Source organism: Hemiscyllium ocellatum, chromosome 34, assembly GCF_020745735.1.
Source record: "Hemiscyllium ocellatum isolate sHemOce1 chromosome 34, sHemOce1.pat.X.cur, whole genome shotgun sequence".
Lineage (NCBI taxonomy): Eukaryota > Metazoa > Chordata > Chondrichthyes > Orectolobiformes > Hemiscylliidae > Hemiscyllium > Hemiscyllium ocellatum.
This window is the reverse complement of record NC_083434.1, coordinates 47,677,102-47,693,845: the sequence shown is the minus strand read 5'-3', so window position 1 is coordinate 47,693,845 and position 16,744 is coordinate 47,677,102. Positions and strand designations below refer to the sequence as shown.

The 16,744-nt window shown below is 43.4% G+C and overlaps 1 protein-coding gene across 4 annotated transcripts in view; it reads right to left on the bottom strand.

Annotated features, from left to right (window-relative positions):
* Positions 1-2,896: 2,896 nt before the first annotated feature.
* LOC132832309 (cadherin-18-like) overlaps positions 2,897-16,744 on the bottom strand; it is a 716,018-nt gene continuing 702,170 nt past the window's right edge. For all 4 annotated transcript variants that reach the window (XM_060850203.1, XM_060850204.1, XM_060850205.1 and 1 more), the window contains one exon: positions 2,897-3,514. In XM_060850203.1, coding sequence (XP_060706186.1) covers positions 3,024-3,514 — 491 coding nt within the window. In that variant the 3' untranslated portion in view covers positions 2,897-3,023. The remainder of the gene's footprint in view (positions 3,515-16,744) is intronic.

Below are 16,744 nucleotides of genomic sequence, written 5' to 3'. Positions count from 1 at the left end.
CAGGTACAGTACTGAGCAGGAAATTGTGCAAAGCTACTTGGAACAACAGCACAGTTTAAAGTTTGAAGAGCACAAGGATCTTGACAGTGACAGACAGTTCTCTCTATACCCTGGTTTGAGGCTCCCCGTCTGGTTGCAAATGATATAATACAATGAAACACAGATAACTCAAACATTACTCTTCACCAATGCTCCAATGTGGATGAGGCTGGACTCCTGAGCAGTACCATCTTCATTCTCCCCCTACATCCAGCTCTTCCTTTCTCGTCTTTTCAGTTATTCCCTAAAAGCAAGACTTACCAAACCATCCATGAGTGAAACAAACTGTTTGCTAGTCAGACAAAACCAGCCCAAAGTCATTGCCAGAACCCAGATTCATTGGTGAACTTAGGAAATAGCCCACAGTAAAGGAGCAGAATTTAATTGATTGAAGATAGATTACCAATTGTCTGTGTGACGGTTATGAATCATACTCATCAATTTACATCAGGTTATTGCATTAAAAAGAATCAGGGGAAATTTTATTGTGCAAAAGAAACAAATAGAAACACTTCTATTCTCTGCTGCTGCTTGAACTTGGGAACTTTTACATTTTTGATTATATAAATCAATTTTGTTCGGAACTTGAACTCTAATTGAATGTAATTTCATGCCGAATTGTGACCAAAGCAGAACCGTTGTCCCTTTGTGCTTTTATCCATGGAGAGATGGATAATACACAGGCTGACTTGTTCTTGGGCCCACGCCAATGCTGCAGCGACCATTGCTGGGAGGAGGGAGATTGCAGGAATCTGTCAGCTTCCAAGAGCCCGCTCATATTTAAGCGACAGGCCGATTCCCAGTCAAGGCTGGCTTTATGGCAGTGCTTGGAGCAGAAGAAAACAAAATGTACTCACCCTGTTAATTGTAGCTGGATACCAGACAGCAGAAACCTGGGTGGATCAGCCATGACTCCTGCCCTGCTCCTTGATGACCTAATTTCTCATAAAAGGGGAGCTCCTGCTTATTTTAGGAGGAAACGAAGGATGCTGGGTAATTATCTGACTCATCTCGGGGTTGGGCATAGATCAGGTACATTTCTGGGTCGTAAGAGATAACAATGTGAAACTGGTGCCCTCACAGTGACACCCAATTTCTACTTCACCTCCATGAATAATAATTCTATTCGCCCAACTGCCTTTCAGTTTTTACTTTCCCATTGTCTGTGTCATTTTTAATGACTTGCCATTGCTTTCATGAATGACACCTTTAAAGTCAGAGTTATACAGCATGAAAACAGAACCTTTGGTCCAACTAGTCCTGGCTAACCAAGTTTCTCAAACTAGTCTTAACTGCCTACATTTGGCCCATATCCCACCAAACCTTTCTTATTCATGCACCTGTCCAAATGTCATTTAAATGTTGTAACTGTACCTGCATCCACCACTTCCTCTGGTTGTTTATTCCACATACCAAGCACCCTCTTGGTGACAACATTGCCCCTCAGGTATCTTTTAAATCTTTCTTTTCTCACCTTTAAATGATGTCCTCCAGTTCTGAACTCCATTACTGTTTAGATACCTCCTCACTGCCTGATCTTGCTCAATTTCAGATCATTTTGTGGTTGGTATCACTCATTCACTTTCTGTAAATTATTCACTGAGTATTAACTGCTTCTTTCTGATCACGTCTGTGTATCTGATACACACTGACTCTCCAGGTTGAACTCTTTTGATTTATTCTCTCTGTTCAGGTGTACACAGGTTCTCCTGTTCTGTCTCCACCAATACATTTCCAACATTTACTGTGTTTTTTATTATTTCAACCATCTGACATTTGGCATTTTCTCTCTAATCTCCGCCATCAAACCTCCATTTAATTTTGAAGAATTAATTGAAGGATTAACTTCATTGTAGCCGAATGAAGGTAATCAGACTTTTTTTTTAAAAAAGATAAATATCTGACAGCCTTCATTTGGCAAAGTTTCCTGAAGGAGCTAACTTGGCCCCAAGTGGTCAAAGATCCTCAAAGTTTCATATTTACATTTCTGCTGAACAAACAAATTAATTGAAGGATCATCTTTAGGAAGTTGTCCTGATTCTTCAAGACACATAACCGGGTGTACACAGCTAGGGTACAATTCCTCAGAACGGAAAAGTAAACATTAATTTCAGATGGATATCTCTGTAATTAAGCTATTTCCACTACATTTACTTGACAAAGCATCTTTCACTTTGTTTATTTGCCAACACTATGATTAGCTACAAGTCCTTCTCCAATTACTCAAGCAACACATAGCATTAGTTCTGCAACTTACAGCCATTTCTCAGTGCTAATGACACATTTAATACTCATATAAGAAATGGTCTGGGCAGGGGGGAGGGGCAACAAGTAAATCTGCCACAAAAATTCAATTTCAAATTGGTACTTATACCTGCATAAGTTGACTTACCTTGAATAAATCTTCATCGATCTACAATGCAAGTAACCTACTGTAACTTACTGCATGAAACCATCACTGTATTCATGAAAGACTACTATAAAATGAAGGTTTTTTTGAATTAAATGTTGCACAATTCAGATAATTGTGTGTAAAGGTAATTGTTTCATTACAATGTTTAATACTGCGGATGGTACTGCCACTTTATGTCATCACTTGCATATTTAAGGAAGAAAGCAAAATGCTATGTAAGAGCAACATTGCGATGTTCTACAATGCCATAATTTTAATTGCAGACCTTTGTACGTTAAAGCATCTTCACATGTGTAATCAAGCTTGCTATTCTTAAACTATTGCACAGTATATTTTATTGTGGAACAATGAACTTTATTAAACAATAAAAAATATACACCAGGGAAAATATTTTGTTTATTTTTTATATTTTCAAAATGTGTTCTTTTCATTTGTTTGTCGAACCCATCTTTCAAAATATTAAAAGGGCACTTGCTGCTACAGTAAAATTGTGGAACAATTGTAGCTGGAGAAATGAAAATTGGATGTTTTCTTTGTTTTACATACAGGTGTTTTACTATGGGAATGAAAATTAATTGGTTCTTTCTGACTTGTCTACTCCATATAGTTCTGACAGTTTTTTGAACTGAGGTCCCCAGTCTCCAATATAAGTATAGTCCTGTTCTGAGTGTGTTGTGACTGAATCCAGTGAACTTATTGATCCAGCTATAGAGCCATGACCTTCGTATGCATATGTTTGCAGAGAGTCATAGGGAGGAACACTTTGATCCAGATCAGCTTCCTGCAGTTTTTCAGTAATAAACTCATGAATATCAGGCCCGTTGGGGGCTGAAGGGGGTCTCTGTCTAGGCACAGATTGAACATCTGGTCTAACGTCTCGCCGATATCGTACTTCCTCAGCAACTGCGGGGTTCCTCAGTGCCGAGATGTCAAATGCCTCTGTGTCCTCCTCTCCTCCTCCCTCATCATCATAGGTCACCACGTTCTCTCGGATATCTTCCTCTGAAATGATGAGAGGCTCTTTTTTACTCCTCTTCAGCGTGATGAACAGAACGATTATTGCTGCCAAGAAAAAGACAGGTGGTGTATTGAGAAAAGCAGTTTGGGGGTTCCTTCATTTCACTGAAACGTACTTAGCAAATGCATAGTCTGAGATTCCACAACACCGGGTTATAGTCCAACAAGGTTTATGTGGAAGCACTAACTTTCAGAGCTAGTGGTTGTGGAGCATATGGTCAACCATCTGATGAAGGAGCAGCGCTCTGAAAGCTAGCGCTTCCAAATAAACCTATTGGACTATAACCTGGTGTTGACTGATTTTTAACTTTGTACACCCCAGTCCAACATCAGTGTCTGTAAATCCTGACCGTCTGAGATAATCATGTTACATGCTTTTGTTCTGCTGAAATTATTAGAAAGAGAAGTCTCAATTTCTGCCTCACATAACAAAGTTATCCCACAAATGGAGCATGAAATTCAGGAACTGGTGAACATATTTCAACTTTAGGAACCCTGGCTGTGTGGATACCTGTCAGACATTAACGGAATAGTGCAGCAGGATAGAGGGGTCAAGTGGAAATAGGATCGACAATCGAAGTGACACGTGCCCAGAGGCTTGTGGATTGAAGGGAGCTGCTCTGTAAAGCAGTCACCCCATTTGCTTAGTTTTGTGGACGAGACCATGTGACAATCAGTGACTACAGTCCACTGAATCGAAGATAATACCATGTGAATCATTATTTCATTTGCAAGCATGTTTGGGGTTTGAGTAGGTTAAAGGGCAGGTGTTACCTTTCCAGAGCTTTCACGGGAAGGACAGACTGTTGTGGGGGGCTCTTAAGGAGGAAGCAGGGTGTCACAGAGGGAAAGGTGAATTTGCAATGTTAGAAGCAGAAGGGATGGTAAGTTGAGTTTGTTGTTGGCATTATGCAGGAGGCTGTACAAATAAAAAGTGTTGCTACAGGAACAGACAGTGAATTTTCAGGTATACCTACCTGAGATTCAAGGCAAAAAAATCCATCAAATCCTCATCAATGAGTTGCTTTATGCCAATGAACCTGCATTAGCATGTCATACAAATGGATATTCAGCCCCTCAGGTCTATACAAGCATTCAATAAGATCATGCCTGACCTGATTTAAACATCAAACCCACATTCTTGCCTCCTCCTGATAACCTTTAACCCTGTTGCTTTACAAGAATCTACCAAACCCCTGTCAGAAAGCATGGACCTTGTCTCTTGCTTCCACTACCTTCAAAAAATTCCAAACACTTACAACCCTCTGAGAGAGTAAAAAGTGCTAGAACTCTGCTTTAGATGGACAATCACTGATTGTTAATTCTTAATTCTCCTACAAGAAGAAATCGCCTCCACATTGACCTTGTCAAGAGCCCTCGGTATCTTGTACATTTCAATCAAGTCACCTCCAACAGATACAAACCCAGTCTGTCCAATCTTTCCCCATAAGAAAATATACCCATGCCAGGAGGAGAGGAGGACAGCGAGGTAGAGAATTAAAATGGCATGAAGAAGGTCAAAGTTGGTCACTCTCAAAACTCACACTGAAATATTTACTGGATCTACAAAAGAAAAATACCTCTGTTGCTGGGAATCTAAAATAACAACAACAAAAACTGAAAACAAGTCAAGCAGCACCAAAGTGTTAAAGTTTTAGATCAATGACCTTTCACCCGGATGACCTTTCACCCAGATGATCATCACAGTCATCAGTTTCTGGTCAGGTTTATGTTCCTATTTATTGACCAAATGATTTTCCGGTAACTGGTTACAAATTATTAATTAATTAATGATTAAATGTGGATGTCTTTAAGTGTCTTTAACACAAATCATCCCTTCACAATGATCATATCAAAATAAAATTGAACTAAAGACCTTCTTGAGGTTTAAGATAAAATGCGGTTGAATAGCAGGGGCCCTCTCCCTGGCTAATGTGCCCAGATACAAGATAAATCTTTCAAAACCAACTCCACTGGGCAAGACTCATCATTTTGACACCAGCGTCCTGAAACATGTGTTCTACTTGCAACATGGCTGTAGACAGTTTCAGGGTCTTTTCAAGTCCCAGACTTGTGACTCACCAAAATGGAGCAGGTTAATTTGGAAAGATACCATCTACATTCTGATACTTCATCAGGAAAACACCAAGGTCAACCCAATGGAAACCTCCAAACACCCCCATCTCCCCCAGTCTCAAGCAGCGCCTGTCCCAGATACGGCTGAGACTGCACAGTGCACACTGAATGTATCAGTCATTTAGGAATCTAACAAACTGCAACAAAAGCAAATGACTCTCATTCCTGAGGAACTGTTAAAGAATGTAAATGTATTTTAATGATTGTAACAAATTCCTGCAGTTGCTTCAAACTAATAATCTCATTTCAGGATTCAAAACACTCATTTGCAAAAAAAACATTTCAATCAAATTACTGTATTCAAATTACTTCCACATGTCCACTCATTTCAATCACATTAAATAAACAAGAATGTCCTGGAGAAAAAATAGGCACTTTATTATCAATATCTCAGGAATAAATTCAGTAATTGCATGTTTCGGATGCCTTCTCTTAAATTAATTTGTTGTTGAAAGAAAAGAGATTTCTAAATGATTTGTTGCACTTCATTTTCATTCCTGTTCAAAAAGAGAGAAAATAGACTAACCATAAACACATCTGGATTCAGAAAAGACATGAATTATTAATACAACTGCATAGGTAAATTCCCCAAAGTGTCTTTCTGCCAATTGGTTCTTAAGTCTTGTGTTGTGAGCTATAAAGCTATGATAATGTTCTCCCTCCAGAGCTGTGAGATACATTGGTTTCTCTCCAATACATGGATCTAACATCATTGGAAATCCTTTTTATGATGTTCCAATGATTCAAGAAGTAATTTCCTACCAGGCACCAGGTAATTGATCATAAGCAGCACAGTTATCTCATATGATCAGGCAAATGGAGGTAAATGTTCATTAAATAGTACTTGGTTTCAAGGGCTGGTGCTGCAATGTTCAACAGAGGAAATCCCCATCTTTGTGGGTACTCCAGAAATAAATCTGATGAGGTCAGACCGGATCCAGATCAGCTAATGACTGAATTAGTGGCAGTAACACAGTATCTTATTTTAAACACCTGCCAGTAATATCACAGATACAGCTTCCAATTATATAAGTCACAAGCAGGGGATATAGAACATCTGTTTCAAACAAATAACAAATAGACTTTACATATAATGTTCATGGTGTGATTTTCACCGTGTGCCTCTCAATCAGACTTAAGATGATTTGTTATCAATGATATGACTCAGTGGTTCAAAATGAACAGTGTATGATTGCATAATAAATGACAAATGAATATTTAAGTTTACACTTTGAATGAGAATGTTTGAAAATTCCAATTCTTCAAATAAAAATTCAACTTTCAGTAGGACCACTGTGTAGCCTGAGAAGAATCAATTTTTTCCTAAGGCAATATTAAATACATGATCAGCCAAACTATCTTATGCACACTAAAGCTTCCAAGGGTAATGATACAGCTGGGAGTCTAGTTTGATACCACTCATGTAATCTTTGGCAACAGGAATTAGAATTTCTTTTGCCTAAATACATCAGCCAACACCCATTGCTATCAATTCCATTTGTTTCTCAGACAGCATCAAAGTAAACTTTGTTCACGTGACGTGGATGTCACTGGCAGGGTCAGCTTTTATTGCCCTTGAGAAGATGACAGAGAGTTGCCATCATGGATCACTGCAGTCTGTGTGTTTTAAGTGTTGTTAGGGCCAGAAATTCCAGGATTCTGAGCCAGCCTGTAAAGGTGACAATTCCAAGTCAGGATGGTGGCAGTTGGCAGGGAAAATTCCTTGTGGTGGTATATCTGCCAGCCTTGTCCTTCGAGATGGGGAAGATTATGAAGTTTCGAAGGTGATGTCAAAAGAACCTTGGTGTGCTGCCAAAGTGCGGTTTCCAGCTGGTACTCATTGAGCATCAGTGTTGGCAGAATCCAATATGGAAGATGGTGGATGTGGTGCCAATCAAGTGAGCTGCTTTGGTCTGGATAACGTCAAGATTCTGAAGTGTTGTTGGAGATGCATCCATTCAAGCAAGTGCAGAGTATTTGAATACACTCCTGACTTGCGCCTTGAAGACGATGGACAGGCTTTGTGGAGTCAGGAAGTGAATTACTTATTGCTGTATTCTGAGCAAATTTGTGTGATGCAAATGTTATTTGCTGTTCATCAGGCCAAGCCTGGATATTGTCCAGATCTTGCTGCATTTGGACATGATCTGCATCAGCATCTGAGGGGTCATGAATGGAGCTGAACATTGTGCAATCATTAGTGAACTTCCAATGGTGAGACTTTATGATGAAGGGAAAGTCAATGATGACCCAGCTGAAGATGGTCTGGCCTAGAACATTCCCCTGAAGAATTCCTGTAGCGATATCCTGGAGCAGTTTTTTTCCCAATTCCTAATGACTCCAGTTTTGCTAAGGGTGGTCACTCTTCCCTTACAGTTTAGTTTTTTGTCAGTATTTGCAGTGAGGCTGTAAGGAGGTCAGTGTGATTTGGACTCCTCACAACTCTGGCATTGTTTTAGATTCTTGGACATTTTGTTCACCTTCTGACCCATGTCCTCTGCAGGCCAAAGACAAAATACTGCCAGCTCTGTTACTTCATTGCAACCTACCGCAACCAAACTGCAAACTCTCCCCCATCTTCATCTTAGAAGTGTACTCTGGTATTCACCTGATAGAATAATCGGCCTCCCATATTCCACAAAATACCCCCTGCTTAAACTCCACCATAACATCAGCCTTGATAATATTAACAAAGCTTGGTCTTTGAGTCATAGTACAGTGACATTGAGGTTCAGTCACATGGCCCTCCTGATGATGCTTATCTCTGGCCCAGTTCACTGTCATGTTGGAACTCTAGTGCTTGTCATTCCAGCAGTAGCCACTGCCTTTGGTGGCACTGCTGATCACAGGAGCTTTGGGTCTCTCATTGGCTCTTGGTAAATGAGACTCTTGCCCAGAGGGTCTCAATTACAGGGCTAGGTTGCAATGGCCTGATTGGCTGTGTCTTGGTGGACCTTCTCTGAAGCAGCGTGATATGTATGTCTCTCCAGCCAGCCAACGAGAACCTAACATTGCAACAATATTTCACCCTTAGTCTCAGACAGTAGAGAGGAAGGCCATTTGGCCCATCTAACCCATGTTGGTAGCTCTGCACAGCAATCAATACTGTCCTATCCTCCTTGGGTAACGAACCAGGCCAGGTGTTAGAATTGGAGGTAGGTGAGCACTTTGGGGACAGTGACCACAATTCGGTGACTTTTACTCTAGTGATGGAGAGGGATAAGTGTGCACTGCAGGGCAAGAGTTATAGCTAGGGGCAGGGAAATTATGATGCGGTGAGGCATGACTTAGGATGCGTGGCTTGGAAAAGTAGGCTTCAAGGGAAGGGCACAATCGATATGTGGAGCTTGTTCAAGGAGCAGCTATTGAGTGTCCTTGATAAATATGTACCTGTCAGGCAGGGAGGAAAGGGTCGTGTGAGGGAGCCGTGGTCCCACGAGGAGGTTGAACAGTTCATCAACTTTACTAACACCTTCCATCCCGACCTGAAATTCACCTGGACTGTCTCAGACTCCTCCCTCCCCTTCCTAGACCTTTCCATATCTATCTCGGGCGACCGACTCAACACAGACATCTATTATAAACCGACTGACTCCCACAGCTACCTGGACTACACCTCCTCCCACCCTGCCCCCTGTAAAAACGCCATCCCATATTCCCAATTCCTTCGTCTCCGCCGCATCTGCTCCCAGGAGGATCAATTCCAACACCGCACAGCCCAGATGGCCTCCTTCTTCAAGGACCGCAGATTCCCCCCAGACGTGATTGGCGATGCCCTCCACCGCATCTCCTCCACTTCCCGCTCCTCCGCCCTTGAGCCCCGCTCCTCCAACCGCCACCAAGACAGAACCCCACTGGTTCTCACCTACCACCCCACCAACCTCCGCATACAACGTATCATCCGCTGCCATTTCCGCCACCTCCAAACGGACCCCACCACCAAGGATATATTTCCCTCCCCTCCCCTATCAGCGTTCCGCAAGGACCACTCCCTTCGTGACTCCCTCGTCAGATCCACACCCCCCACCAACCCAACCTCCACCCCCGGCACCTTCCCCTGCAACCGCAGGAAATGTAAAACTTGCGCCCACACCTCCACACTCACTTCCCTCCAAGGCCCCAAGGGATCCTTCCATATCCGCCACAAGTTCACCTGTACCTCCACACACATCATCTATTGCATCCGCTGCACCCGATGTGGCCTCCTCTATATTGGTGAGACAGGCCGCTTACTTGCGGAACGCTTCAGAGAACACCTCCGGGCCGCCCGAACCAACCAACCCAATCACCCCGTGGCTCAACACGTTAACTCCCCCTCCCACTCCACCGAGGACATGCAGGTCCTTGGACTCCTCCACCGGCAGAACACAACTACACGACGGCTGGAGGAGGAGCGCCTCATCTTCCGCCTGGGAACCCTCCAACCACAAGGTATGAATTCAGATTTCTCCAGTTTCCTCATTTCCCCTCCCCCCACCTTGTCTCAGTCGGTTCCCTCAACTCAGCACCGCCCTCCTAACCTGCAATCCTCCTCCTGACCTCTCCGCCCCCACCCCACTCCGGCCTATCACCCTCACCTTGACCTCCTTCCACCTATCCCACCTCCATCGCCCCTCACCCTAGTCCCTCCTCCCTACCTTTTATCTTAGCCTGCTTGGCTCTCTCTCTCTTATTCCTGATGAAGGGCTTATGCTCGAAACGTCGAATTCTCTATTCCTGAGATGCTGCCTGGCCTGCTGTGCTTTGACCAGCAACACATTTGCAGCTGTGATCTCCAGCATCTGCAGACCTCATTTTTTACTCGAAGGAATTAGAATACCTTGTTAAAGGGAAGAGGGCGGCCTATGTAAAGATGAGGCATGAAGATTCAATTGGGGCAATTGAGAGTTATAAGGTAGCCAGGAAGGATCTGAAGAGAGAGCTAAGAGCAGCAAGGAGGGGACATGAAAAGTCCTTAGTTAGTACGATTAGGGAAAACCCAAAAGCTTTCTATAGGTATGTCAGGAATAAAAGAATGACTAGGGTAGGAATAGGTCCAGTCAAGGATAGTAGTGGGAAGGTGCGTGTGGAGGCTGAAGAGATTGGGGAGACACTGAATGAATAGGGTTCAAATGTTTTAGTAGGATCAGACATGGGGGTAAAAAAGGGGGAGGCGTGGCATTACTTGTCAAAGACAGTATCACAGCAGTGGAATGGACGATGGAAGAGGACTTGCCATCTGAGGTAGTTTGGGCTGAGGTTAGAAATAGGAAAGGTGAGGTCACCCTGTTAGGTGTTTTCTACAGGCCTCCTAATAGTCCTAGAGAAGTAGAGGATAATATTGCGAGGATGATTCAGGAAAAGAGTGAAGGTAGCAGGGTGGTTGTTATGGGGGACTTTAACTTCCCAGATATTGACTGGGAGAGCTATAGCTCGAGTTCATTAGATGGGTCGGTGTTTGTCCAATGTGTGCAGGAGGGTTTCCTGACACAATATGTCGACAGGCCAACAAGAGGGGAGGCTATATTGGATTTGGTTCTAGGTAATGAACCAGGCCAGGTGTTGGACTTGGAGGTAGGTGAGCACTTCGGGGACAGTGACCACAACTCGGTGACTTTTACTTTAGTGATGGAGAGGGATAATCGTGTGCCGCAGGGCAAGAGCTATAGCTGGGGGCAGGGAAATTATGATGCAGTGAGGCATGACTTAGGATGTGTGGATTGGAAAAACAGGCTTCAAGAGAAGAACACTAATGAGATGTGGGGAGTGTTCAAGGAGCAGCTACTGCGTGTCCTCGATAGGTATGTACCAGTCAGGCATGGTGTAAAGGGCCTTGTGAGGCAGCCGTGGTTTAGTAAGGAATTGGAGTCCCTTGTGAAAGGGAAGAAGGCGGCATATGTAAAGATGAGGCGTGAAGGTTCAGTAGGGGCGATTGAGAGTTATAAGGTAGCCAGGAAGGAGCTAAAGAGGGAGCTAAGAAAAGCGAGAAGGGGACATGAAAAGTCTTTAGCTGGTAGGATTAGGGAAAACCCAAAGGCTTTCTATAGGTATGTCAAGAATAAAAGGATGACTAGGGTAGGTATCGGTCCAGTCAAGGATAGTAGTGGGAAGTTGTGTGTGGAGGCGGAGGAGATTGGAGAGACATTAAATCAGTACTTTTCATCAGTATTCACTCAGGAACAGGACACTGTTGCTGATGTGAATATGGAATCACAAATAATTAGAATGGATGCCCTGGAAATATGCAGGGAAGAGGTTTTGGGAATATTGGAAAGGATGAATATAGATAAGTCTCCTGGGCCTGATGGCATTTACCCCAGGATCCTATGGGAAGCTAGGGAGGAGATAGCAGAGCCATTGGCCTGGATTTTTATGTCATCGTTGTCAACAGGAATAGTACCAGAGGACTGGAGGATAGCGAATGTGGTCCCATTGTTCAAGAAAGGGAGTAGGGATAGCCCTAGCAACTATAGGCCAGTGAGTCTGACTTCAGTGGTGGGCAAAGTCTTAGAGAGAATGGTAAGGGATAAGATTTATGAACATCTGGGTAGGAATAACGTGATCAGGGATAGCCAGCATGGTTTTGTGAAGGGCAGGTCGTGCCTCACAAACCTTATTGAGTTCTTTGAGAAGGTGACCAAGGAAGTGGATGAGGGTAAAGCAGTAGATGTTGTGTATATGGATTTTAGTAAGGCGTTCGATAAGGTTCCCCATGGTAGGCTAATGCTAAAACTTCGGAGGTATGGCATTGAGGATACATTAGAGGTTTGGATTAGGAATTGGCTGGCTGGAAGGAGACAGAGGGTAGTAGTTGATGGATTATGTTCATCTTGGAGCGCAGTTACTAGCGGTGTACCACAAGGATCTGTTTTGGGACCGTTGCTTTTTGTTATCTTTATAAATGATCTAGAGGAAGGACTTGAAAGCTGGGTAAGCAAGTTTGCGGATGACACAAAAGTCGGTGGAGTTGTGGATAGTGAGGAAGGAAGTGGTAGGTTACAGCGGGATATAGATAAGTTGCAGAGCTGGGCGGAAATGTGGCAAATGGAATTCAATGTAGCTAAGTGTGAAGTCGTTCACTTTGGTAGGAATAACAAGATGATGGATTACTGGGCTAATGGTAGGCTACTTGGTAGTGTGGATGAGCAGAGGGATCTTGGTGTCCATGTACACAGATCTCTGAAAGTTGCCACCCAGGTAAATAGTGCTGTGAGGAAGGCATATGGTGTACTGGGCTTTATTGGCAGAGGAATTGAGTTCCGGAGTCCTGAGGTCATGTTGCAGTTGTATAAGACTCTGGTGCGGCCTCATCTGGAGTATTGTGTGCAGTTTTGGTCGCCATACTATAGGAAGGATGTGGAAGCTTTAGAACGAGTGCAGAGGAGGTTTACCAGGATGTTGCCTGGAATGGTAGGAAAATCTTATGAGGAAAGGCTGAGGCACTTGGGGCTGTTCTCATTGGAGAAGAGAAGGTTTAGGGGAGATCTGATAGAAGTGTATAAGATGATTAGGGGTTTAGATAGGGTAGATACTAAGAACCTTTTACCGCTAATGGAGTCAGGTGTTACTAGGGGACATAGCTTTAAATTAAGGGGTGGTAGGTATAGGACAGATGTTAGGGGTAGATTCTTCACACAGCGGGTTGTGAGTTCATGGAATGCCCTGCCCGTATCAGTGGTGAACTCTCCTTCTTTATGGTCATTTAAGCGGGCATTGGATAGGCATTTGGAAGTTATTGGGCTAGTATAGGTTAGGTAGGATTCGGTCGGCGCAACATCGAGGGCCGAAGGGCCTGTACTGCGCTGTATCCTTCTATGTTCTATGTTCTATAATACTTTTCGTCAGTATTCACTCAAGAACAGGACATTGTTGCCGATGTGAATATTGAGTCACAATTAATTAGAACGGATGGCTTTGAGGTATGTAGGGAAGAGGTGTTGGAAATTCTGGAAAGGGTGAAAATAGATAAGTCCCCTGGGTCTGATAGTATTTATCCTAGGATTCTCTGGGAAGCAAGGGAGGAGATTGCAGAGCCATTGGACTTGATTTTTATGTCCTCGTTGTCTACAGGAATAGTGCCAGAAGACTGGAGGATAGCAAATGTGGTTCCCTTGTTGAAGAAGGGGAGTAGGGATAACCCTAGTAACTATAGGCCGGTGAGTCTCACTTCTGTTGTGGGCAAAGTCTTAGAGAGAATTGTAAGGGATAGGATTTATGAACATCTGGATAGGAATAGTGTGCCTCACAAACCTTATTGAATTCTTTGAGAAGGTGACTAAGGAGGTGGACGATATGGATTTTAGTAAGGCATTTGATAAGGTACCCCATGGTAGGCTACTGCAAAAAATACGGAGGTATGGCATTGAGGGTGCGTTGGAGGTTTGGATTAGGAATTGGCTGGCTGGAAGAAGACAGAGGGTAGTAGTTGATGGTAAAGGTTCATCTTGGAGTGCAGTTACTAGCGGTGTTCCGCAAGGATCTGTTTTGGGACCATTGCTGTTTGTCATTTTTATAAATGACCTGGAGGAGGGGCTAGAAGGTTGGGTGAGCAAGTTTGCGGATGATACGAAAGTCGGTGGAGTTGTTGACAGTGAGGAAGGATGTGGCAGGTTACAGCGGGATATAGATAAGCTGCAGAGCTGGGCAGGAAGGTGGCAAATGGAGTTCAATGTAGCTAAGTGTGAAGTGATTCACTTTGGTAAGAGTAACAAGAAGATGGAGTACTGGGCTAATGGTCGGATACTTGGTAGTGTGGATGAGCAGAGGGATCTTGGTGTCCATGTACACAGATCTCTGAAAGTTGCCACCCAGGTAAATAGTGCTATGAAGAAGGCATATGGTGTACTGGGCTTTATTGGTAGGGGAATTGAGTTCCGGAGTCCTGAGGTCATGTTGCAGTTGTATAAGACTCTGGTGCGGCCACATCTGGAGTATTGTGTGCAGTTTTGGTCGCCATACTATAGGAAGGATGTGGAGGCACTGGAACGGGTACAGATGAGGTTTACCAGGATGTTGCCTGGTATGGTAGGAAGATCGTATGAGGAAAGGCTGAGGCACTTGGGGCTGTTTTCATTGGAGAAAAGAAGGTTTAGGGGTGACTTGATAGAGGTGTACAAGATGATTAGGGGTTTAGATAGGGTTGACCATGAGAACCTTTTTCCAAATATGGAGTCAGCTATTACGAGGGGGCATAGTTTTAAATTAAGGGGTGGGAGGTTTGGACAGATGTTAGGGGTAGATTCTTTACTCAGCGAGTCATGAGTTCATGGAATGCCCTGCCAGTAACAGTGGTGGACTCTCCCTCTTTATGGGCATTTAAACGGGCATTGGATAGGCATATGGAGGATAGTGGGCTAGTGTAGGTTAGCTGGGCTTGGATCGGCTCAACATCGAGGGCCGAAGGGCCTGTACTGAGCTGTATTTTTCTATGTTCTATGACTGCTATTTCCAGGATCTTTCTAATCATAACATATGATAACAGAAGAAAGACAGCACTTCAAAGATAATTAATTGGATTCAAACTAATCAGGGAAGTTTTGAGAGATCTGATTTATAAATGCTAATTTTTTTCTTTATAAGCTGAATTCATTAGTGATTTCCATCTGATATCAGAAAGCTTGTTTTCACACCCCTTCATAGCAGGTGCCCTTTAACACTATTCCCAAATTTGAGTTGTAGCCTTTCAGAACGGGAACCTAACAAAAATTCCGGAATGTCTATGCACTTGCTTTATAAAATAGACCCATTCTACTTGATTTTGAGTAAACCAAAATGCACAAAGATGTTTCACTGAAGCAATGTTCATCTAAAATTGCAGAGAAGAAAATAAGCTGTGCAAATCCTGAGGGCACCATTTCAGCAAAGACAATCTGAATGGATTACAAGCTTTATTAGCTTCATTTTTCTTTACTATGAGTTTATTGAGAACTGAAACCTCCACTATTCTGCACTGAAGAAAAAAGCTAGCAATGGTTCAAGGTGATGAGCTATTTCTTCAGATGATTCACTGCATTGGAGGAGGGTGTGATGTGGAATCTTCTGGAAATCAGAAACCGCTCAAAGGAAGTGCACTCAAGTGCTCATTCCTCTTGGATGCTTGTGATTTTGGGTGTGAGCTGAACTGATTGACCCCTGAAGGAGGTGCCAGGTGTGTAGGATTTTTCCAGTGAAGAATGGGACAAATTAGAAAAGGTGCAGTGACACTCTCAGCTGAAGATGGTTGGGCTTGGGACACTACCCTGAGCAAACCCTGCAGAGATGTCCTGGAGCTGAGATGACTCACCTTTAACAACCACAACCATCTTCCTATGTTCCAGGTATGAACCCAATTAGTAGAGAGTTTGTCCCTGATTCCCATTGATTCCAGTTTTGCTTCAGCTCCATGATGCCAAACTCAGTTGAATGTAACTTTGATGTCAAGGGCTGTCACTCCCACCTCCCCTCTGGAATTCAGCTCTTTGTCCATGATTGGACAAAGGTCAGGAGCTGAGTGAGCCTGGGGAACCCAAACTGGGCGTCACTGAGCAGGTTATTGCTGAGCAGGTTCTGCTGGATAGCACTGTGGATGATAGAGTAGACTGATGGGCCTGTAATTGACCTGGGTGGATTTATCTTGATTTTTACGTGCAGGATATGTCTGAGTAATCTTCCACAATTTCAGGTAGATGCCAGTGTTGTAACTGTACTGGAAAAGCTTGCCTCGGAGAGAAGCAAGTTCTGGATGCACAGATCTTTAGTACTATTGCCAGAATGTTGTCAGGGCTCGTAGTCTTTGCAGCATCCAGTGTTTCCAAACATCTCTTGATTGTGAATTGAATTGATTGAAGACTTTATCTGTCATTCTGTGGACCTCCAGAGGAGGTCAAGATGGATCATCCACTCAGCATTTCTTGCTGAAGATTGTTGCAAGTACTACAGCCTTAACGGTTTGTACCAACATGCTGGGCTCTTCCATCACTGAGGATGGGGATATTTGTGGAACCTCATTCTCCAGTGAATTGTTTAAGCATCATTCACAGCTGGATGTGACAGGATTGCAGAGCTTAGATCTGACCTGTTGGTTGTGGGATCGCTTAGCTCTGTCTATCAATTGCTACTTTGACATGCAAGTAGTCCTGTTTGGTAGCTTCACCAGGGTTTACACTTCATCTTCAGCTATGT